The following is a 23,129-nucleotide window of genomic DNA, read 5'->3' on the forward strand; positions in this document are numbered from 1 at the left end:
TTTTTGATAATTCTGTCCTGAACTTGGAGTCTGTTTCCTGCATCCATTTGTTCTTGTTTGCTTTATACTTCAACAATTGAATCTTTCATGCAGAGATCAGCTTTTCAGCTTACTTGTGTGTGTGGTGCTGATCTTTAATTGGTTCTTCTAGACATTACTGAGATACAAACGTAATTAAAGAACTAATATTGCAATGTACAGAATCCAAAAATATGTAAGTGCAAGAACAACAGTTACCTGACCATCATTTGTTGTATCCCCCTGTGCTATACACTGGTTGAAAAATTGACAAGAAAAAAATCCTGGTAAGTAGTGTCTCTATCTGAAATGTAGATTTAAAAGTGTTGCTCTGCCTGGCTGAAGTTCCATGAAATACTGCTGTCGCAGCACCCAGGCATGTACCAGCCTTTCTGGGCACTGTGCATAGTGATAAAGCCTTGAGTGACATGATGACGTTCTGTTCTCTTTCATTGTCCTCACAGAGTACCTTCCTCACTTGGTGCATCTTATTTATATTTACTTTTAAGGTCTTTATTCCCTGGGTAACTCTAGCTTTTTGTTTGGTATTTAAACCCTGTAGCAGAGAGAGCGTTCTTAACAGCACTCAGAAGTGGCCAGCTAATATTACTCCAAGCAAACCAGAAAAACAGTAATGTTAAAAACAAAACCAAAAAAAATAACAATAACAATTCTGAATCCTCAATTTCTGTTTGGATTATGAGAATTTATTTATTTATTTATTTATTTATTTTTCCCAGTTCAGAAGCAGTACTTTTCAACAGTTTTGTTTTTTTTTGTACACTTTGTCAGGAATGGTTAGGATAATGGAGAGCTTGGCACTCCCTGTTACTTAAATCTTAGACTCGTTTCTAGGCTGTGACTGACAAGATGTTATTGTTCTGGGAAATGGAAATTATTGACCCTTGAGTTTTGTTTTTCTTCAGTGTCCAACTCCCCTGACACAATCTTCTGTTTTTGGTCTATGTTCCTGCACCATACAAAAACATTTCTAATCATCTGCTTATTTGCTGACTCCTTTTACCTTTACTCTTGTTTTCTTCTTGTACCTCTCCTTAACAATGTAACTTTAAATGTTTGTTATGAAGGCAATGTGTGATAACTAGGTTTTTAACAGACTTTACCTTGGGTGATGTATGGTATGAGAATAATGCACAAAATTGAAATCTTAAGTAGTATTAAAGTTATTAGTGTTCTCAAAGTTGTGTTATTTTGTTGTAAAAGAAATATTGTGTTGCCTTACAAGTTTTAAATTTGACAATGGAAAGAATAGTGAATAATTCATGTCTCATATTTCAAGAAATACCTGTGTGATAATTGCATAATTTTTGGTGTATTGTTTGTAGAATTTGAAGTTTTCATTGTTTATTATAACGGTGAAAGAATAAACAGATCCATGACTTTTTGTTTCTTTTCTTTGTACATTTCGTTGTACTTGCTTTTGAAAAATCTCAGTTATCTTTTTGGCCACTGTTCCTCAGTGTGTTGGCATTTCCAACATTTCAATTTTACACCAAGATAATTTATCTGTAAAGGTATTTATGATGTAGCATTAACTGCAACAGTGTGCACCAAGATAAGCTTGAAAAATTCAGTTTATTGACTTAAAAAAATGCTTCGCTTTTACTTTCATCTTGAGGAAGTATCCAGAATTATGCATAGTGTAATTTCTTTAAAATTTCTTTGATACGAAATACATTAAACATGGTGCTGTTAAGATTAAATAACTTTTCAAATCCATGTACTGCAGTCAGCTACTCTGATCTCTTAAACTGAGGTCTACGGAATGATCTAACCTATTTTTAGGTAGAGTCTTAGAGCTGTGCTTACACATGTCTTAGCTGGCCCCTGCAGAATATCAGCTGGTCTAGTTCTCCATTTCCTTTCCCCTTGATTGCATATTCCTGCCCTTGTGCCATGCACTACTTCTTTTTCTCCTGGATTTATTATTCAGATGAGTTACAGCCAAAGCCATCAAAGAGAGGATTCCCTTCCTTTCAAGTTCCCTTCCTTTCCAATGTCTGCAGAGGTACTGTAGACGGCTGGATAGCATGTGTAACTTTCAGTTAGGTAAAATGAATCCCCTCTTTTTGTTTTTCTGTATTTATTTCCTAGCAGAGTTTTGGGTATTTTGGCACAAGTATATTCTGTATTTTTATTTCCTTTCTTATTCCTATGTATTTCTTCCTTCCCTTCTAAACATTTTGAGTGAATGGATTGTATATTGTTTTAACTATAAATATGTTTGATTTTTACTTGGTAATGCATATGTTCTTTTTGTATAAAACATTGTTAGTGTTTTGTCTAAATTTCAGGATAATTTTTGACTAAATCATGGTGTGTAGTGGTATCAGAAACATACAAAAATGGTTTCAATATTTAACTCTCTGTATAAATAAACAAGAGTTGCCCCTTAGGGTAAGACCAATGTCCTGTATCTCACTAATCAAAGGCAGAAACAAAAGGGAGGGGGAGCACATGTGATGCTTCACCTCTGTTTTATCAGTAACTGTTTGGGACATAGAAACTGGCAGTAAAGTTGGTAACCCCTGGAAAACCGTCTTTGGTTTTATTCAGCTGTTTTTCTGATATTCTTCTTTTCCCCCTTCCCTCCCTTTAATTTAACCTTAAAGCTGCTAGTTTCCCTCTATAACAGAGGACAGGGATCATGATACAGGGAAGCTGATGCCTTCCACTTGAAAACATCCATTCTGCTTAGCCTCGTTTCAGTTTCTTTTTGAAAAAAATGTTTTCCTGGGTTCATTGTAGTGTGATGTAAGGGTAATCATGTTCCACTGATGCAAAAATATTCCTGGAAAATGAGCTTATAAATGAGAAATGACATTAAAGAGGCCATCCCTATGTAGAAATGATGTTTTGTGTTTCTGTTTTGCCATTCATCATCAGTGACCTGAGATATAGAAAAGGCAAAATAGAATTTCACTGTTCTGTTTTTTATAGGAGTGATGACCACCAGAAAGGTGTTGAAGTGTCACTATACAGGCTGAAAAATAAGTAATTACATTGTTAAAATGTTTTATTGACAATTAGTGGAAAGTTGAGGGCAAATCATCTTTTCTTTTTTTTCTCTTAGGTAACTTTTTTGCTGATTCCTTGTAATTTTTTTAAGTACTCCAAAACCTTAAGTCGTTCTAGTATCAATGCATTTTTCAAACAATCATCAAATTCTCTTTTACTTGCTTGTGTTTTTTAAAATGAAAAAGTTATTTTAAAGTGATTTATTGGTTCCTTCAGAAACATGAGTAATAAATAATCACTGTTCTTTTCCCTATGAAGATATTCTGTCTGTCTTTGGTATACTTTCAAAAATATTGAAACTGTCCTTTTCCATTCCAGTATCAGTCTTTCCCATACAACAAAAATGGATTCAAAGTAGGGATGAAGCTGGAGGGTGTGGATCCCGAGCACCAGTCAATCTACTGTGTTCTCACAGTGGCTGAGGTAAGTTCCCAGACAGTGAAAGGATGCTGAGAACAGCCTTGGTGCAAGATCACAGAAGAAACTCAACTGGAACAGCAGCAGCTGGAAGTGCTCTGTCTTCTCTAACAGGCAGGCAGAAACTGTATGTAAGAAGACAGCTTTTAAACTAATGAGCTTTATTAAATCTGCCTGACAAACATGTGAAGATTATGTCCAGTACCATGCAGCAGTGGCTATCTGCATACCTTTAACATATACAGCTGAGAAAACGGTGTTACATTGTTATTATTGGACAATTTTTTTTTTTTTCTGTAATCATATAGTTTTGGTTAAATCTATACTTAAAAGAGAAAATAAGTTTAAAAAACTTATATACGACAACTGATTTTTAGAAATTTTATAGAGGTTTGATAGTACTGCTGGTGGTGCGTTCACTGATACAAATAACTAACTTTTCTTTTTTGTGTTGCAATTGTGCTAATTTTTTTTCAGGCTTATTGCCTCAGAAATTGCCTGTATTGGCAGCCTCTACAAGTTAGTATACAATGCAAACTCAGTTTGCCTTTTTGCTGGCTTATGAAGTGTTGTTTCTTTTTTCATGAGAAGTTTCATTGCTTTTAATAATATAGATGAGGTCCAGCTTCTCAATAACAATTTGTATGTCTATTAAACATACCTTACATGAGTTTTTGCAAAGTTTTATTGTTGTTGGTTTTTTTTTCTATGTATTGAAATGGGGAAAAAGGAATAGGTAGGTATTCTGTTCTCTGTCACTGGTGTTCTAGACTGCTTTAGTTTCATTATATATATTTTAATAACGTAGGTTTTTTCTTTCCTGTTTCTGAATCTCTTCATGGCCCATGGTCATATCCCATTTGTGTGGATCTCTTCTAATTTCTTGCGGATGGTATGTCAGTAGATGAGTATTTCCTGTGCACCTGGTGCTTAGCAGTTAGTGATGGATCATATTTTATGGCAGGGTGACCTGTCATAAATTCCAAGGTGACAAACTGAAAGTTATGTCGGAGTGTAAATTAAATATAAAATAGGGTGGCTGTGATGTTAAGAGAATTCCACTGATGACTGCAGGAGAGTTATGGCATTTGGCACTCAAGAAGATATAGAGAACTTCAGTGCAGAAAAAAGGGATTGTATCTCCTGATTTTCCCTTTGACTTGGTGATTAACTTACTACTTTAAGGAAGAAGTTCTGAGGCGTATCTGTCACAACAGTTCTGAAGACCGTGTTTAACATAGTCATTGTTGGCATTCTAGCAGTGCTCTCTTGCATATTGGTTAATCAGGGTACTTTCAAAGCATCGTTATCAGCACTTTCTCCGTGATCATATCAGCTGTATCCATGGTCTTCTCTAGGATTTCTATTTTATTCTGATGTTGGGCTGGAACAGTTTTCAATTTTTTGAACAGTGATAGCAGTATTCAGCTCTTAGTTAATGCTTTTTACCAGAAAAGGAGGCACTCGAATACTTTGCTTTTTGTTAAGCTTTCTTTCTTATCAAGTGAGTTTATTCATCCAGTGTTTGCCTGAGCAGAATTAAAAGGCTGCTAAGACTATATTCATATATTTCATACTGAACAGAAACTGTTATGTGTAGGGCAGATGTCTTAAATCTTATGTATTGTATGTTGTACATTCTTGCTTTTAGGTTTGTGGCTACAGAATACGACTCCATTTTGATGGATACCCAGATTGTTATGATTTCTGGGTGAATGCTGATTCTTCAGACATTCATCCTGTCGGATGGTGTGAAAAAACAGGTCACAAGCTTCACCCACCTAAAGGTATTGTTTAGTTTGAAATGTGTGCATTTTTTATACCTCTCTGATTGAGACTGTCTATGTAATGCTGTAGGTTTTTTATCAGAAATGTTTTTGTTCTTTTAGTCAGAATACTGGAACATGGCAAATTAGATTCTGCCTTAAATCTTGAGGTTGAAATCCTACCTTTTTTATTCAATGAAAATTCAGAGAACACAAGAAATAAAACAAACCAGAAAAGTCATTCATAAGGCATTAGGAAAGAAAGTTAAGAAACAAAAGTGGTCCCCAAATGAATGCTTATTGCAAGTAAGTAAACTAGCAGCATCCTGGTGACATGTATGCTTAAAGAGAGGTCTCACAGGCAACTGAGAATCTTTTAGCAGAGGGTCTCAGGACATTTTCATTTTTACATATTAACAACATACATACTTTAGCATAGACTAATGACAATTGTGTGCTTTTGCCTCAAAGATTAAGCTTAGGGAGACAGAAATAGGAATGACCAGAGCAGGAGGGAGAAAACAGTGTAAAGATTACAACCTAAAAACATAATTTGTACATAGCTTATATAAATGGCATACATCTATTGAAATATTTGGAACTCGCTTCTTTAAATATTCCATTTAAGGTTATGTAACTATTTTCTTTTGGTGGATAGAAGGCGTCTGCACTGAATAGTACCATGACAAAATGGACAAATAGACTCCCTTTTTGGGAGGGAATGGAGTAAATGGAGCAATGGAGTAAAGGGAGCATGTCCCAGACACAGGAGAATAAGAAATTAATGGGGTGTTTTGACATACAGAGGGTAGGACTGTGTGGTTTAGAAAGTCTGCAGAATGGTGATTACACAGAGTCAGAAGATGCATTCTAGAGAATTATAAAACCGTGGATGCAAGTGCTCAGGTGTGAAAAGTGAGAGTAAAGCCACTGAAAATATATGGGCCGAAGGCTTACCAGTGTGGGAGAAGATGGCATTTCTGCAGCTGAGCCTTGTAGTAAGGAGCATGGACTGCAGCTCCTTTGAGAACTCCACAAGCCTCTCGCTGGCTCCAGGGCAAGAGTGTTCCATACTGCCACTTGAGTACATGACCTTTCTTTGGATCATAGTTCTGCATAACTAGCTATGTAGAAATAGCAATTTCTTGAACATAAATCAGATTTTCTCAGAAGGTTGGCCTTCACTGTAGTGATATGTAGCAAATGAGTTACAGAGTGATTGATGTTATTACAGCAAGCTTTGTAAGTTTAAGTTTAGTTTATTTTTTCACCACACTGAACCAGTGGATAGCTCTTTTTACTTGGGAAAGTCCTGGAGCCTATCAGAGGTATTGAGGGAGATAAGGAAATACGGAAGTACTTGTCAGGAATTTGGTTGTCATCCTGCACAGCTATGTAATCCTGCTACCCCCAAGAACATATTCTTGCTTTTAAATAACAAGATCATTCTCTGGTATTTTTATCCAAGACCAACAAAGTATGTTGCCCTTTGTGTAGCTTGGCTCCTCTGCTTCACCTCAGCAGTAAACTCTTCGATTATTGATGAGGTGTGGTTCCTGAAACCTGCTGTTGTACTTGTGGGACTTCTTCCATTGTCCCAGTGCAAGCTTAGCTTGCATGTGGGATGGAAGAGGAATGGGAGAGAACAAGCGGTACTGTACATTGGAAGGAGGTGGGAGGAATTGGCCATTCATCAGTTAAAGATATTTTTCTAGTTTTGCAGCAGGAGGTCTTTCATTGCTTATGTTTTACTGACATTTGTGGAGTTCTGTTATTCCAAGCGAAGGGAGTTCAGTTTGAGGTTTTTGGAGGTTTTTTTTTGCGCGTTTTTATTGGGTTTTGAGGAAAACCAGATTTTTTTCATGTATAGTACATTTTTGTGTCCTCTGAAACTTCTTATGTCTAGTGGATCAATAGATAGGTGGACAGATTGCTTACATTTTGCTGTGGTATTACATTTTAACAGTGCTTTCTATTTGGTGCCCATTGCAGATTGTACTGACACTAAAGCTAATACCAGTTACAGCAGTTTGCTTGGGGCACTGCATCGTATATAAAATACTACTTCACAGAATTCAAATGTTTCCAGAAACATATGTAGCCCTAATGATGGTGTAGTTTCATAGATTCTTGAAAACAAAATTTCACTGACAAATGATTAAGAAGAGTGATCAAAGTGAGAAGAATCTTCAGATTCACAGAAGATGAAAATGTATTGCTCTATTACAAAAAAACCAAGACTGTTACCTAGTTAACAAATTATGTAATGCCAGTTAACAATCATATTTTGTGCTTTTGAATTGACTGGGAATTAATGAAGCCTGTGGTTTTAATTAGTGAATACTGTTCTATATCTACAGTGGCTTGATCAAATTGACCTTCAGTCCTTTCTTGAGTGATAGGTAATGTAGGAGGTAGAGATATTCCTTTCTTACGTGGTGACTAGAAGACCCACGCTGTCCAGAAACTGTCTACGAACACAAATTTATTTTCCTTGAGCTTTGGCCCAATACCAGTACCTGATCCTATTGCAGATGCAGTAGGTGAGAGTTTTGTCTACTGTGAGTTGGGAGTTGTCTACTGTGAGCTTTGAATTAGGTCTGAATTTTCTCTAAAATGCCAGGGAAGAATTAAAGCCTTTATACCAACCACAATGCTTTAAGAATGGTTTTGGCTGGTCTACAGCTATAGTGCATTAATACAAGAGGCAGGGAGAGTATAATGAAAAGTATTATTATTTGTACTTGGAGATTAATTTCTTTTAGCTAATATTTAAAATTGAAACAGGCAGATGTAGAGAGACTGAAGTTAAGGATTCATTACTTGTGGTGTCTTGGAAAATATGAGATTCTCAGAAGGTTACATGGAGCTATTGTAGTCCGTGGCATATTCGAATAACACTTTAAATAGTCAAAAGGTGACACATTTCAATTGTTAAAGCAATCACTCACTAAAATTGGTGGTGTTTTGGGTCTTGTTTTACTGGATTGTAACATACAAACTAAAATAGATGTGCCTAAAGCTTATTTAACAGAATAAAGGAAGAAGGCTCTGTGTGCTTACAGCTCTTCATTGTTGCTTTAGTGATCAGATGTACATGCAGTTTAATGTGAATTATTTATGAAGTTCTATACATTATTAATTATTTTACTTTTTCCATAAGAAAATATTAGAAGGGACAAACTATCAACAGAAGTTTGGATTTCTTCCCAAGTACTGTTCTTTCCAAGCATAGAATAAAAAGTACGGAAAATGCGTGTAGGGGACTGTTTACACTGTAACTACATACGGGGTTCTGTGGCATCCATGGTATAAGCAACTGTTTCAATATAACCTAAGGAGTTTGTTTTAAAGCTACTCGTGGTCATACTGTTTCAGTGGTAACCTGAGGGTTTAGTAGGGTAGTCTGTTGGAAGTGGAAGGTTCTTTTCTTAGACTGACTGGCATAGCTGGAAAAGCTTTGTGGCCTTTGTTGGTTCTGAAATCCAAGACACAGACTGAAAAGCCACAGGAGAGAGCACTTGCTCTGAGCTTGTTGGTTGTGTGTGTGTCAGCCAGAACATCAGAGGAAAGTTAGTGGGTAGCTGCGGGACAGAAAGAAGAGAGGTGGTGAGGGGTGGTTTTCATGGGGAAAGAGAGGCGGCTAGTAGCCTGTGCTGCTTGGAGAGTTTTGTTGGATGGGAGGGGGATTACAGTATGAAACTGTTGTCGTACCGAGATTGTGATTTTTGATACCTGGTAGAATTGCGCATTTCAGTTGCTATAGGCTTCCCTTAAATATTGCTCTGTACCTCAAGGACCTCCATGTCCTTTGGCAGTCAGGACTCTGAGGTCAGAATCGGGGACAGAGCAGTAATTTTTTAAGAAACATTCCCTGCATTGTTTTGAAGGTTAAATTGAAACTGAACTGAAGTCTCCTGAGTTGTGGCCTAGTACTTCATTCATATGTCTACTCTTCCTCCTAGATGAAGATTAGGAGCAGTTTAAACGTCAATCCTAGCCAATTACAGGAAACTAATAATGTGACGCAGTATTTTGTTCAGTTAGCTTAAAGAAATCTTGACATTTTTGTAAGGAGGCTCAACCAGCACTAAATAAAGAACGTTATTCCTCTTTGTAATACCAGATGCACAAATAAGAATAGAGGAACCTCATCAGCTTTCTTTTGAACTCTGTAAGCTACTCTACAGTGTGTCCAGCTTCTTCAGCTTCTAGTAATCCAAAACAGTGAACCCTTAGAGACTCATTGAGTTCATATTAGGGTAAAATTAATAATTAGTTTTAAAGTAATTTTTTCTTATGTAGTTTATATAAAAATAAAATAAGTAATTAACAGTGAATAAGCTTTTCAGTTTTAAAATTGTAAGAAACAGTCCAGAACTGGACGGAAAAATAATTTCTACACCTTTCGTATCATGCCCATCTTACTTCATGACATTCCTTTATGGCCCTTATTTAGGATATAAGGAAGAAGAATTCAGCTGGCCCTCATATCTAAAGGCGTGCAAGGCTCAAGCAGCTCCCAAATCTCTGTTTGAAAACCAGAATACAGTAAGTACTCATTTGTTACTGGTGGTATGGAAAGTTGTTAGTGGGCTCACGTGTCTGGTAGACTTATGGCACATTTCAGTGATGGCTGACTTGAGACCTGTAAATATTTAAATTTAAACAAATGCAGTAGTAATCTTCATTTCAGTTCACCTCTGCAATTCTCATTCATTATTTTCTTTTCTGAATCTGTTTAAATATCTGATATATTCAGAAATGGTATATTAAATGAATCTCAATAATTGTTGTTACTACTGTGTCTCACATCATACTGTTGTGGAACAAGCAATCTTTCAGAGAGAGTGTCTGAGACAGTCAAAAGCAACATGTTTAATTTTAGCAGCATGATCAGTACTTTTTTATTTCATAAATCATGAGTGTCTCTGTGTTTGAGCATCTCTCATGTCAACTAATTAAGCTGCTGCCACTCTGTTGGAGAAGCTAATTGGGAAACTTAGAAATGACATGAATATATTGATTGTGGACACTGGGGAGATTTCTGGATTTACAGTATTTATCTTTAATTAAATGTCTTTCTCTATGTAGACAGTGATTCCATCGGGATTTCGAGTAGGGATGAAGCTGGAAGCCGTAGACAAAAAGAACCCTACATTCATTTGTGTTGCTACGGTAACAGACATGGTGGACAATCGTTTTCTGGTTCATTTTGACAACTGGGATGAGAGTTACGACTACTGGTATGATGTTTTTGTTTTGTATCCTAGTGAGATGTATCAGAAATGTGTTAGCTTTAAGCAGTATTTTCTGTGATAGTTTCCAGACTGTGCATACAGTTACCATACCAACTTTTGCTAGATTTGTAATCATGGCCACCAGAGTGTGTCTCAGTGGTAGACCGGATGAATCAAATTTCCCTTGTCAGGTTGCAAGTGAAAAATTTTCAGAGATGGTACTGAGTGAGTGTTTGTACGTGGTGCTACATCTGGAGCTGCGGATTAATTTCTCATTTCAATTACATAGTATAGCTGAGGTTAATGTCTTTAGTGAAGAATACGCACCATGATAATGTGACTGTACTTAGAATTAAATTTATGCATAATTGTAAATTGAAAGAAAGGCTGACCCTCGTGAGGTTCTTGGTCCATTATGTTGTTCAGCCTGAACCTTAGACATTAGTGTAATGTATCAGGATGGTAGCAAAATCTGGTTTTCATGTTTTGCATTCTGTGTTCCTCTGAAAACTGGGACCCTGGTATCCTGCCATGTATTGGAGATGACATTTCTGCATGTTGTATGGTGGAGGGACTTTTCATAGTCAGTGGAAGCAGCAGGACGTGTTATAACCATAGAGATCCTGAAAGAAATTCAGACTTTGGCTGTCACAGCACAGGTTTTTATTTACACTTGCATGGTCTTGTGGTAGGTCATCTAGAGCAAAGTAGTGTATCTTACATTCTTTTAAGAGTAAATTACTACAGAACAGGTAGATCATTGTAAGGCTGCATCTTGGCTTCTGCAGTGGCAATTTAATGGTATAACTTGTAAAAATGAATGAAGAAAGCTTTTTTAATCTGTACTTGATGACAACTTGGGTACTGTGTCAGTGAGAATGATGTGAAACTGTTCTCTAACTTCAAAACTTTGTGAGTCTGTCTCTTGAAATAATAATTGTATGGGCTACATGACAAATAAGCTGTAGGAGAATTAAGTTATTAAAACAGCAGTGAGCAGGCATTTCAGGGAAGTCAAGAACTGAGTAACAAGATGATAGGCCATACCACTCAAAGACTGGAAAGATTAGTGATTATCTCCATAACAAAGTAACACAGTGCATAAATTTCCTCTACAAAGTAGCAGGAGACTGGGGAGTGGTAATAGGTGTTCTGAATTTCCAGATATGTCAGTGCTCATGGATACCAGTTATGCCATTAATCAACATTTGGGCAAGGCTTTTAAGGCAAATGAACTCAATGTAATATAACACAGTTTGTTCAGCGGTAGCATAGGTATCTATAAAGCATTGCAGACATTGCATACACTGAATTTCAGGCACAGTAATATTCTTATGTCAGCAGGCCTCCCTCTTTGTGTTGTTGTAACTGAGAACAGAAGTGAATAGAGGAGGAAGGAAAGAAAATATTATGAAAGAATAGTGAATGAAAATAGCATTGGAATATCTGACTGAATGAGAACCTGTAAATGCATCCTGAATGCATCCCACTTGTATTTTGAATCTTAGATACCAGGTTTATAGAGGCCTTAAAATATCTTGGGTGCGTAAACTTCACATCTACCAATTGGTGTCTCTAACTAAAAATGGAAGGTCATGTTGGGATTACCCAGAATGGAGGGCCTCACAATCTTCCTGCACCTGCATGTAAATTTCTATCTCAGAATTATAATGATTTCAGTGAGGAAAAATTATATATGTCATGTAGTTGAGGATTTTCAAACAAGTACCTTTCTTTTCTGGATTATTTTCAAACAAGCTCCTTTCTTTCCTATATACTTTCTGCAGGTTAGTTTGGGTAAATTGAACTTTTTCATTAACTATACAAATTCTTTCCTTTTCTTGAATAAGTGAAAAAACTTGGTTGCTTAAGTTTACTAGATTTCAGGAAACAGAAATATATTACCATGGCCTAAGCTTTTTAGACTTGAGGCTTTCAGCCTGAAGATAGTTTGCCTGAATTTTCCCTGAACATTAGAAAACACGTTAATGGTTGAGAATAAATACCCTACCTAGAACTAGCCATTTTTACAGCTCTTTAATGTATTGTGGTGATACTTCCAGGGTATTAAAAATTCCATTAAATTGTCTTTTGACAGGGGATTTTAAAGGGAAGAATAGTGAACAAAATGGACAGATTTAAGCCTTACATTCAGGAAGGAGAATTTGGGTCTGTCTGTATTCCATAAGTCTTCTGGTTCTTTCTATCTGTGCTATCTTTTTTGATGAAACAAATAATGCTTCTTTGACAGCCAAATACATTCACTCCAAGGGGAGTTTCCAAATGCTCTTAAGGTTGGACTAAATCTGGAAGTAGCATCTGGATATCTACCCAAAGTAGTCTTTCGTTATCTCTATGAATTAATTGTAGGTCCTCGCTGGCTTTCAGTCCTCATTCTCTAACATCTCTGTCTACATGCAGATACGAAGCGTAAGCTTCCTTATACTTTGGTGACAAAACCTGAAGCAGTCAGAGCTTTAGCAGGGGGAGAAGCTGTACTAGCTTGTTGCTGCTGGCCCTCAGGAGAGATTGAGCAGTGGCAGTGCTGAGCATGCTGCAGCCCATTCTTGCAGGGTCAGAGGGCTCTGGCTGCCCTAATACGCTGCCTGGTCTGAGCATTCTCTGCAGAAGAAGCACTTTGGGTCAGCTTTTGGGATCAGCTTACCAGGCGTGTGGGAAAATATGGCATCCCGTGCTTCACTCACTGTTCTCTTCCATCTGTTTTTCCCTCAGGAAGTTTTGAATCACATTTAATTATCTGAATCATTGTCTTATCTGGGTGAGTTTTGGAACAGGCTGGATTTTGGTGCAAGACTAAATAAGCGGCCAGTTCAGCTCTCCACCAACATCTGCAACTTTGCTAATAGTAAAGTCCTTAAAAGTTGTGCTCTGCTTGTCTTTTTTGAGATAATTAACTTTGCCGCACTCTTTCTTCGAAATCTTTTTGATGGGGTTATAATAAACCAAAAACAAGATAAAACAGTCTTAAAGAATTGTGAGTTATACTACATGCTTTTAACTATTTAAATGGATAATGTGTGATTCTAGAGCTGTAAAATTTTTTTGCAAATCACATGCAGCTGTCTTATCATCAGATTTTCAATGGATAACATGATTATGTGGCTTGCTAGACCACCTCTGTATGTATGCAATAACCTCATGGTTCACATTTTGAGAAGTCCTGACCTAAAATGATACCTGCTTTATACTTGTTAATGATGAAGTATTCTCACTTATGCACTAGATGGGGCTGCAGGATGATTTCTGCATTTTTCTTTTTTTCTTTCTTTTTCTTTTTTTTTTTTTTTTTTCTACATAGTTAGATGGACTGAAATCTCATAGTCAAGAAGTTGTATAAGTAACGTTCCTTAAGTAATGTTCCGGAGGGCATAATATTATTTATGCATGTAATGCATGTGTGTATGAATGTTATTTGGTAGATAACATTTCCATTACAGATTCTATCTATGTTTAATAAAGTGAAAATCAAAATACCAAAAGATTTGTTTCACCAAAAGGGAAAATCAGAAATAATTTCAAAACAGAAAATGGGTATAACACATACAGCTTGTTTTAAAGAAAATGCTGATTACTAAATAAGAGTTCCATTCAAATCTTCAGGTGGAGACCCACGTGGGAAAAAGTTTTCCTAAAAGTATCGAATATTCTTCTTTTTAACAGCCAGCATTATCATCTGACTCTCTTGATCTGACTTTAATGAGCTGTATTTATGAAACAGGTTTCTGGGGAAAAGTAACAGGACAGCTGAAAGTGAGCAATAGAGAAACACTAATTCTTCTTCCATAGCTGAGTCTATCGTCCGGAGGTGCTCTCCTGCCGTGAGTTAGGGATCGTACCACTGCAGACACGTTCCTTTTGTGTAGAGGGCTGAACACGCCAGGGGCTCACAGTCAAACTGCCCTCAGCTGTTTTATTGTGGGAAGCTGTGAACGGCAGAGCTGCTTCCTGTCTTTTCACATCATGTAGCTCTTTTCTGTGTTGACCTCTTTTGTAGGATGCAGTTAGGCCGTCCGTAACCTAGCCGAGTTGCTGTCTGTTCTGTGTGAACCCTGTGTGGTTCAGCTGGCTCTCTGCTGCTTTTGGCTCCTCTTCAGTTGCTGGATTAGCTTCATTTCCAGTATAGATAATAGATATCTTCTGTCTGCGTGCTCCCACAAGACAGAAGGAATTGGTTGTTAGTGGTATAAATTGTGTGAACTTTATAATCTTGCTCTGTGAATTGAATGTGCCTGTGTCACAACTCTGCTGCTGCAGTCCAGGCAGAGGTGGCTGCGGAGGTGCAAAGTTCTGCAGCTCCTGCCAGTGGTGGCAGCCTTCTGGGTCTAGTGGGCAGAGTCAGAATTCAGGGATCATCAAGGGTGTGAGCTGGGTGTTCTGTGATCTGTTTTGGAGTAAAGGAGCTAAAAATCTGTGGGACGCTGCAAATTGATTGTGAAAAGTCAGAATAGTCTTGGGCGTTCCAGCTGACAAGTCATGGGCTTAGGCTGACAGACTGTAGCTGCTCTTCCAAACTAGATACATATGTCCATGAAATAACACACATTAAAGCATGATAGCTTTGCTTTAAATTGTGTGTGATTTTTACTGATCTCTAGTTTGTATTGTTAAATGGACTGTTAGAAGCTGAAAGGCTGTGTGAAATCAGTATGCAAAGATGGGCTGTATGAACTGTTTTTGCTGGAACAGTGCCACTGTGTTTTTTTTTCATGAGGCCACCTTGGTTACAGAAGCTTCTTATAGGCTCATCTGTAATGACCGTGTTTTCTGGTAAAGCAAATCAAAATGTTACAGATACTTTATAACACTATTTTGCTGTGCTCTTCTGTCTGGCATTCATTGCTACACATTCTGTGTTAACTCCTATTGCTGCACTGTCAGAGCATCTTCCCGTAGTGCATCTTCCATTGTGACAGACCTTCTTCAGTCTTCAAGGCAAGAAGTGTGTGAAGTGGCATTTGCTATGCAGAATTTTGTAAACATGTGTGTTCAAACTGTATGCTTGAAGAAGCAAAACAGAAGAAATGCATTCAGGAAGTCCTGACAAGTGTTTTTACACATTTAATCCATTGCTGTAAGCAAATGCTGGTAACACCATAGTGGCTTGTGAGCTTTGGTCTTGATCCCAAGTTTAACTCCGGAGACTTTGAAAGTAATTTGTGGACTTCACTCCAAAACATTTCATAAAGTAATACAGGTACACCCTTCCAGTGTGGAAGGATGCCCTGTCTGGGTAAATACTTCCATGAAATAGTCTCATTTTAAGAAAGATAGAATAGAGAAATGCTGTCCCCCTTGCTCTTTGGCCTCTCTTCACAGTTACTGTAAAGAGAAGGGAAGAAGAAAGAGGGAACATGAAGCATTCACTTCTTCTTCTGATTTGTTCAGGGCAAAGCATTTCTAGAAGTCAGAGTGAGTGCTGAGTTTCAACAATGCAAAATAATCATAAAAGTCCTTTTCATGCCTTTTATTAATGGTACTTTCTGTTATTTAGAAAGTATTTGGTGCAATACTATAAATACTATATAGATACAGTATAGCTTTGTATATTGTAGAAGGACAAAAGGCTGGTATTCTTGATGTGTGTTGAATCCTTGGCTATTGTCAGAGCCATCACAGAGTCTATCAAAGGCAGGTTTTATCTGCTGGAAGGTGATTTGTTTGGCGTTATTACAAAGAAATATGAGCACAACAATTTCAAACATAAAGCCACAAGATAGCTGTAGTAGGTTGGCTAATATTTTTCAGCATTAGTATACTCCTTTTAGGTACAAGGCTAGAGGAGTGCTTGTTGCAAGACTGGTTTTGAGACACTCAGCTTGCATTTCTGTTGTTGAAATACATCTGTACTGAATTTTAGACATTGTTGTGTAAAATTGCTTTTCAGATTTTTATTTAAAAGTTTAACATTATGTGTATTCTAAATACGGCGTGCTCCTTCATTTTTCTTTTATGCAGCACAGGCTCAAAATTACAACATGATAATTGCCCAGGGTTCATTCTGCAGTCTTTTCTGTGCTGCTTCCTTCTGCAGTCCTTACAACACGCTTGTGTTCAAGGTCTGCAGAACTATCATTTTGACCTATGCGTAAAGACATTAGGGTTCTTGCTAATTTACCTTCATCATCGTTTTGTTTCATACACAGTTCTTTGTACTCTCTTGGATATTACAGATTATTAATATGCAGTGTTTTTAAAAATATCAATTAGCTATTAGCTAATTAGCTCCCTGCTAACGGAGGGAGAGAACGGCATATGAAGTTCCAGCCAATACTTTCAAGGTAGATACAGATAGTGATTCAGTTACAACAGTTAGTGAGAACAGACCCACTGTTCATGTATTTTGCATTAGTAACTCCTGGGCTGGAGGGAAAAAGGCAAGAATATCTGTTAATCTCCAGTCTAGTGGTTGAAACATTGATTTCAGAGAGATTAAATAGAAACTGAATCACAATGACTGTTGCAATATTTTATGCAAAGATCATCGTATATACTAAGTAGATGCCTTCATGCATGGATGCTCTCTGCATGGCTTCTTTTCTCAGTAAATATTCGCTTTGCAAAGTACTTGCAATGCAGCATTCCTTCAGTAGCAGGGAGAGACGATGTTTCTATTTACACTGCTTAAGCCCAGTCTAAAGCCTGTTTCTTAAGCCCACCTTTGGGGAATGAGGAATGAAATCCTTAACTACTTTAACTTCCATAGACAAGCATGCAGGGTGGGGCAGCTACCTCTCCATTTGCCTGTGTTGTGTGCAATGTCCATCATGATATGTTGTATGGCGCCTTGGTCTCCTGGGCAGGTCACAGCATCACTGCTTAGAACAAGGTTTGTTGGCCCTAGAGTGAGTTGAGACTCAGGGCTTGCAGCCACTGTGAGATGGAAATGCTTCCAGGATTCCCTAAAAGAGGACAGGCACGTTTCTAGGAGGATATAGCGTCAGCTACAGAAGCTGACCTTTAGGGTTAGGCAATAGTGGAAGTCAGGCAATAGTGGAAGTTACACTTACGTAGTGGATACAGTGCTCTGTAATATTGGATATTACGGTAGTCTTCCTCACTGTGTTTGCTGCTTGAACCCATTTCTTGAGCATGCTTAGACCATCTCTTTCTTTCTTGTTATTCCAATTTAACCATGCATACTAAGCTAAGTCATTTACACATCCAAAGACATGTGCATACCATGAGTTCCTCACCTATTCTTTGCAGCACATCCTCCAGGCCTAAATTATTATCTTGCCCCCCTCCCCCATCCTGGGATACAATTCTGGATGGTCTTACAGATAAGGCTGACTAATTAGTGAGTAACATAGCATCAGACATACAAAGTTTCTAGTCTTCCTCCTATCTAATTAAACACAGTAAAATATTGCAAATTTGGGTCTATTCTATCAGGGAGAGAACTTCTGACTCGGTATCACCAGCACATCAGCTGTAGTTCGCCCTGCCTGTTAGTCTTCTGTGGTTCTTGTGTTGCACCATAGGCAACGGCACTTGTGCAAAATTTGATGCACATAACAGAAAATACAGGAATTTGTTAGTCTCTTGAGTGAAAGAATTTGATCAGCCTTCTTAGGGCAATTTACAGTCTTGGTTCACTGGTTAGTCCTGGATTCTTTCAGGCAGTTTGAGGTCTAAAATGGTATTTTATTCTCTTTTGCTGACAGTTTCTCACAGACATCTACTTTTCTTGTGTGCTGCTGGGTTGTAATAACATGTTCATAGCTCCATTTAAACCACTTAGCATCTCCTATTGAATTTTTGCTTGCTATTGTCAGTCTATTGCAGTTGTGCCTGATTTTCGAATCTGCTTCCAGGTGAACTCAGATCATTAATCAAGGTCTTTAAACTTTTGGTTCACAGTTTGGGTCTTGGCATTGCAAAACCCCACCTATCTGATAGTTTAGAGTGTTCTTGTAACCAAGCAACATGTTTCTACCAAGAGTCTGAATTTTTCAGGTCTAGCATTATAGCTTCCCAATAGAGGTCTACCACTGACTTAGTAGATTTGTTTTATTGATCTTTCAGTGAAATTTTAAATAAAGCCTTATGCTTGTTTAGGTGGTAACAAAGTCAGTGTTAAATGTGTTCATGTCTTCACTGTTAGCAGTTTAAGTGTAAGTTGAATATGTCATAAGTTATTTAGAATTTGTTAATTCTTTTTAGTATATATTGTTTTATAAGCATAACAGGATGTTTGAAGAACTGTGTTATTTTTTCTCCCCCAGGTGTGAGGCAGCTAGCCCTCATATTCATCCTGTTGGATGGTGTAAAGAGCATAAAAGAACCCTCATCACCCCGCCAGGTTTGTATCATACTACACATCTGAAGGATTTAAGGAAGTTATAGCCACCTAGGAGAATTATGTCTTACAATAAGCCTATTGCTACCTCTCCTGAATTTTTCTTTCTGTAATTAAGAATTGGTATTGCTAGTTTAGTTTATACAGGACATAATTTGCTCAGAGGTACAATATAATTTTGTTATTAAGTATGCACATGTATGTTGTTTTAATAGAGAAATCTATCCAAGAAAGATACTCATTGAAATCTGAACAACTTTGTATTTTTGGCTGAATGTATTCACTTATTGTAATGCTTACATTGTGAGAATTCTAGGTGTGTGAGATTGTTGTGTATGAAAAACAACTTAATGTGAACTAAATATGTATGATAATGCATGGATGAGAAGATTGCCTTGTCTGATCAAGGAGTCAAACTTTTAAGGGCTCTTTGGAAGAGAGGAAAACAGTGAGAGAGTTCTGAGGAATGAAAGTATACTAATTGCTACTAAATACAAGAAAACTCCTGTTTTTCAGGGCTGTTGCATGTAGCTGATTTAACTAAATGCTCTCCCTGCCATGGGAAAATGAAGATGGTTATGTGGGAAGTAGTACAGACCACAGCATTATAAAAATATCTGCTATCCAATTTATATCTCTTTAGCCTGTGGTGCCTCTACAGCTTTCAGACATAAAGGACTTTAAAAAGCAATATAACCAGCTGATAGCCTAGTACGTGGAACCTGGGAATGTGATACAGCACCCGTCCCACCTGACAGTGGTTAGGCTAGCTGTCATAGCACTGCTGTAGCAATTGTGTGTCGGTCAAATCAGAACATTTGTATGCTGGTTTACACCATTTTGTCCCCAAACAGCTTGATAAGATTTAATTAAGGTTTAAGATGTAGGCCAACACTCATACCAAAAATTTTGTATGCTTTCTGTTTTTTTTTCTAGATTAATTTTTAGCTAGATCTGTTTCCCGACCGAATCACTCTATGATCACTCAAATAAAACTTCTATCACAGTGAGCTGGAAGGATTGGTTGGGAAATAGAACCGTTTCTCTTAGAAATGGTGACTTATGCTGGCTTAGATACTTCTGAAATTATAAATAGCTGTTTTATTTATTCTCTTGTTATTTTTCTTATCTAATTGGAGTAGGTTAGTCAGAAAAAATAGTGTTTTGTTGAAATAAAAAAAAGCATTGACTTGATGAAAGATGGGCAACCTGAAGTTCATATTCAAAGTCTTCAGTATTTTCATGCTGCTGATATCAACAAAGAAATTCAGAGAACAATCCATCTTTCAACTCTGTAAGAAGCCTTTTTATTCTGCAAAATGGAAGTTGGTCAACTGTACGGTTGGACCAAGTAGTTCAACAGCTTGCTGATGAAGTTGAAGACTTAGGGGAAGAAAGCTGTGCATTCTGGATCTGTAGCAGAAACTGATATCCATGGTCTGACAACATGGAAAATTTTAATTGGTTAAAATAAGATTTGAGAGAAATTCTAATGCCCAGCAATCTTAGAAAGTCATAAGCAGTCTGTCTGTCAAAAGGTTAATTACAGCCTATTATTCAGCAAAATCCCTTTTAAAGCAAATGAGAATTGGTTTTGTTCTGTTCCAGATGATAAATCAGAATGTTTAAATTTCACATTAAACTTCTAGTGCAGATTAAAAGTGAAGGACAGGCACTGCCTGTTCTGTGAAAGGAAAGCTGTCTGTGTGTTACTTGTATAAAGTGTTTGTAAACATGACATTTTCTGAGAAGGGCAACATTTTCTTTGATGCCTGTAAATTGTTATTACAGTAAATGTCCCAGCTATTTTTTTAGAAATTTGGTTAAAACAAAATTGCTAAAAGCATAGCAAGTAGTCAGATGTGCTCTAATGTGTGTACAAAGCCATCACTGACTAGATTGTGTTTGCCACTAAATTATTATTTGTAAAACACAGGATTAGGGTTATAATACTTGAATAAGTTTCTTGAATAAGGTGGCCAGATTTTATCAGTCCACGTTACTTATATTCTCAAATCCAAAGCAATTGTGATTGTTCTTTCTGCTAGCTACTCAGTACTGTATAGGAGAAGATGGTGGTTTTTTAAATGTCTGTGGTGTATGCATCAGAGACAGTTTGGAATAGCCTTTCTTATAATTATTTTATGAATCTGAAGCATAAGTCAAAACAGTATTTTAAAAGTAAGTGTTAGGCATTCTGTACATTATGCATTATTTTTTACAAGGCAAAGTTTTATTTTGCTAATGTTTCTTTTGTGCCAGACTATCCACATGCAAAGCATTTTTCTTGGGAGAAGTATTTGGAGGAAACCAGTTCATTACCTGCACCTGCAAGGGCTTTTAAAGTGGTGAGAAAATACTTAAATTTTTCTCATGCTTTTAAGTGCATATGGTTAATTAAAGAAGAGAATACGTATATGATGTTTTTATGTTAATTAGTTGCATTATAGGAGGTTTATTTCTATGCAAGCTCACTGAAATCAGATAATTATTATTAATAATTACTATTAGTTTATTATTTTAATTGTTATAAATGGAATTAAATGCTACAAAATACTACTAATTCAACTGTAATTTGCAATGGGAAATTACTGTCTAGCTATTAATCAGTTAGCTACTGAGTCATCATATTGTATCTTGAACATACATATTTATATCGCTACATTTTAAGTGGTGTAATACAGTGAGAACATAAAAATGACTGTAGGAGGTCAGGCTGGTTGACCATCTAGTCCATTCTCTGCCACAGTAGCCACAGGGCAGTTTATTATGTTTATTAGACTTCTTCTTCTGTGAGCTTGTGAATGGGGCATATGGTCAGCATGCAGATACAGCTCCCAAGCTTAACTATGATTTTTGTGAAGTCTGTTCTTTTACTTCAGGTTAGTATTTGCTAGTTTCTTTCAGTGACACCTATCTTCCCTGTCAGTAGTGAGCTCTTAGTATTTTCAGTGAGGATGCGGAAGGCATCACTGATAGGAGACAGCATCAGGTAGTTGGTAGCCCCTAGCCCCTTGCTTCAGAGCACTCAGAAGTTGGTTTCCCTGAGTTTTGTTTCAGATTAGACACAAATTCTGAATAACACTTTGCTAAGGACTGAAGTAGCGACAGCAGGAAAAGTGGTGCTTATAGCAGTTCCAGGGGTCAGTAGCTCACCAAAATTTATTTTTTTTGTGCAGTTTGTCCCTGGACATCCTTTCTTCTTATTAATGTGTCTCAATACTACATTCTCAGCTAGAATTAAGGAAGTATTTGATTATATGTGAGAGGAATAGTCCTTGGCAAAACAATGGAGGGCTGTGACCTTGAGTACATCAAGCTAAGAGCAAATCTGTTAATTTTCTTTCCAAGCACACATATTTTAACTTCTCCCTTTGCCATTCAGGGAATTGCCACCCCACAGGGCTCAGGGATGGGAATGCCTCACTAGCTGGCCCAAAGATTCCTCCATGCAGCAGGATCCAGCTGGCTGTGCCTGCACTGGGAAACTAAGCAGGGACATGACACAGGCGTGCAGGGATTGGTAGCATTTAATTGGGAGAGTGCTAGCTGATATGGCTCAAAACTAATCCAGAAACTGTACTAACAGTGACTGCATATGGTTTAGGGGATTAGCATGGTTCCAGGATCAGCCACAGAAAATAGTTCAGATGAGGCTATCCATCTGGCTTTGAGGATGGAGAGGAAGGAGATCTTGACAGTATGGGCATCAGCTGTACTCTGCCTTTTGGTTCCAGAGACAGAGGAAATCCCTTCTCTGCTTTCTGTACTAATATAAATACAAATTACGATAAAAGTAAGAAAGCAGATTTAATGGGAATAGAATGGTAATTGCCTTGGAATTTGGATGAAGTCTGAGACAGTCACCATATTTTGTACTGTATTATGGGACAAAACAGTTCCTGTGCTTCAGCTATGAAAAAAGCATTAATTTTCTGGAATGTCATGATAGAAAGTCTTAGAGGGACAGAGATATTATTTTCCTGGGAATCTAAAATAAAAACCTTAATATGTCTTGTACATATATTCCTTTAAAACAGAAATAAATTTTGCTTTAGATTTCATAGCTGTATATAAGAAAGATAAAATGTGATGCTCCTAGCATAGCCAACTATTTTGACAAAATAGTATTATGAAATGGGTATTTGGCCCTGTTTGTTCTGAGTGAATGTTTACTGTCATACTATGGATTACTTATGTTTCCACTAGGAGACTGAAAAAGGGCATGTGATCCATGACAAGAAACACACACTAAAAAGAAAAACATGTTTCCTGTAGACAATTACATAGAAGTTTCAGTCTGCTGTTATGTAAGGTTTCATGCAATAC

The 23,129-nt window shown here is 37.2% G+C and overlaps 1 protein-coding gene across 6 annotated transcripts in view; it reads left to right on the forward strand.

Moving 5' to 3' along the window:
• L3MBTL3 (L3MBTL histone methyl-lysine binding protein 3) overlaps positions 1-23,129 on the forward strand; it is an 87,274-nt gene that overhangs the window by 32,072 nt on the left and 32,073 nt on the right. For all 6 annotated transcript variants that reach the window (XM_035538892.2, XM_035538894.2, XM_050709922.1 and 3 more), the window contains 6 exons: positions 3,376-3,480; positions 5,126-5,261; positions 9,700-9,791; positions 10,335-10,486; positions 18,727-18,803; positions 21,063-21,148. In XM_035538892.2, the coding sequence (XP_035394785.1) occupies positions 3,376-3,480; positions 5,126-5,261; positions 9,700-9,791; positions 10,335-10,486; positions 18,727-18,803; positions 21,063-21,148 (648 nt within the window). The remainder of the gene's footprint in view (positions 1-3,375; positions 3,481-5,125; positions 5,262-9,699; positions 9,792-10,334; positions 10,487-18,726; positions 18,804-21,062; positions 21,149-23,129) is intronic.

This window comes from Cygnus atratus, chromosome 3 (genome assembly GCF_013377495.2).
Source record: "Cygnus atratus isolate AKBS03 ecotype Queensland, Australia chromosome 3, CAtr_DNAZoo_HiC_assembly, whole genome shotgun sequence".
Classification (NCBI taxonomy): Eukaryota; Metazoa; Chordata; class Aves; order Anseriformes; family Anatidae; genus Cygnus; species Cygnus atratus.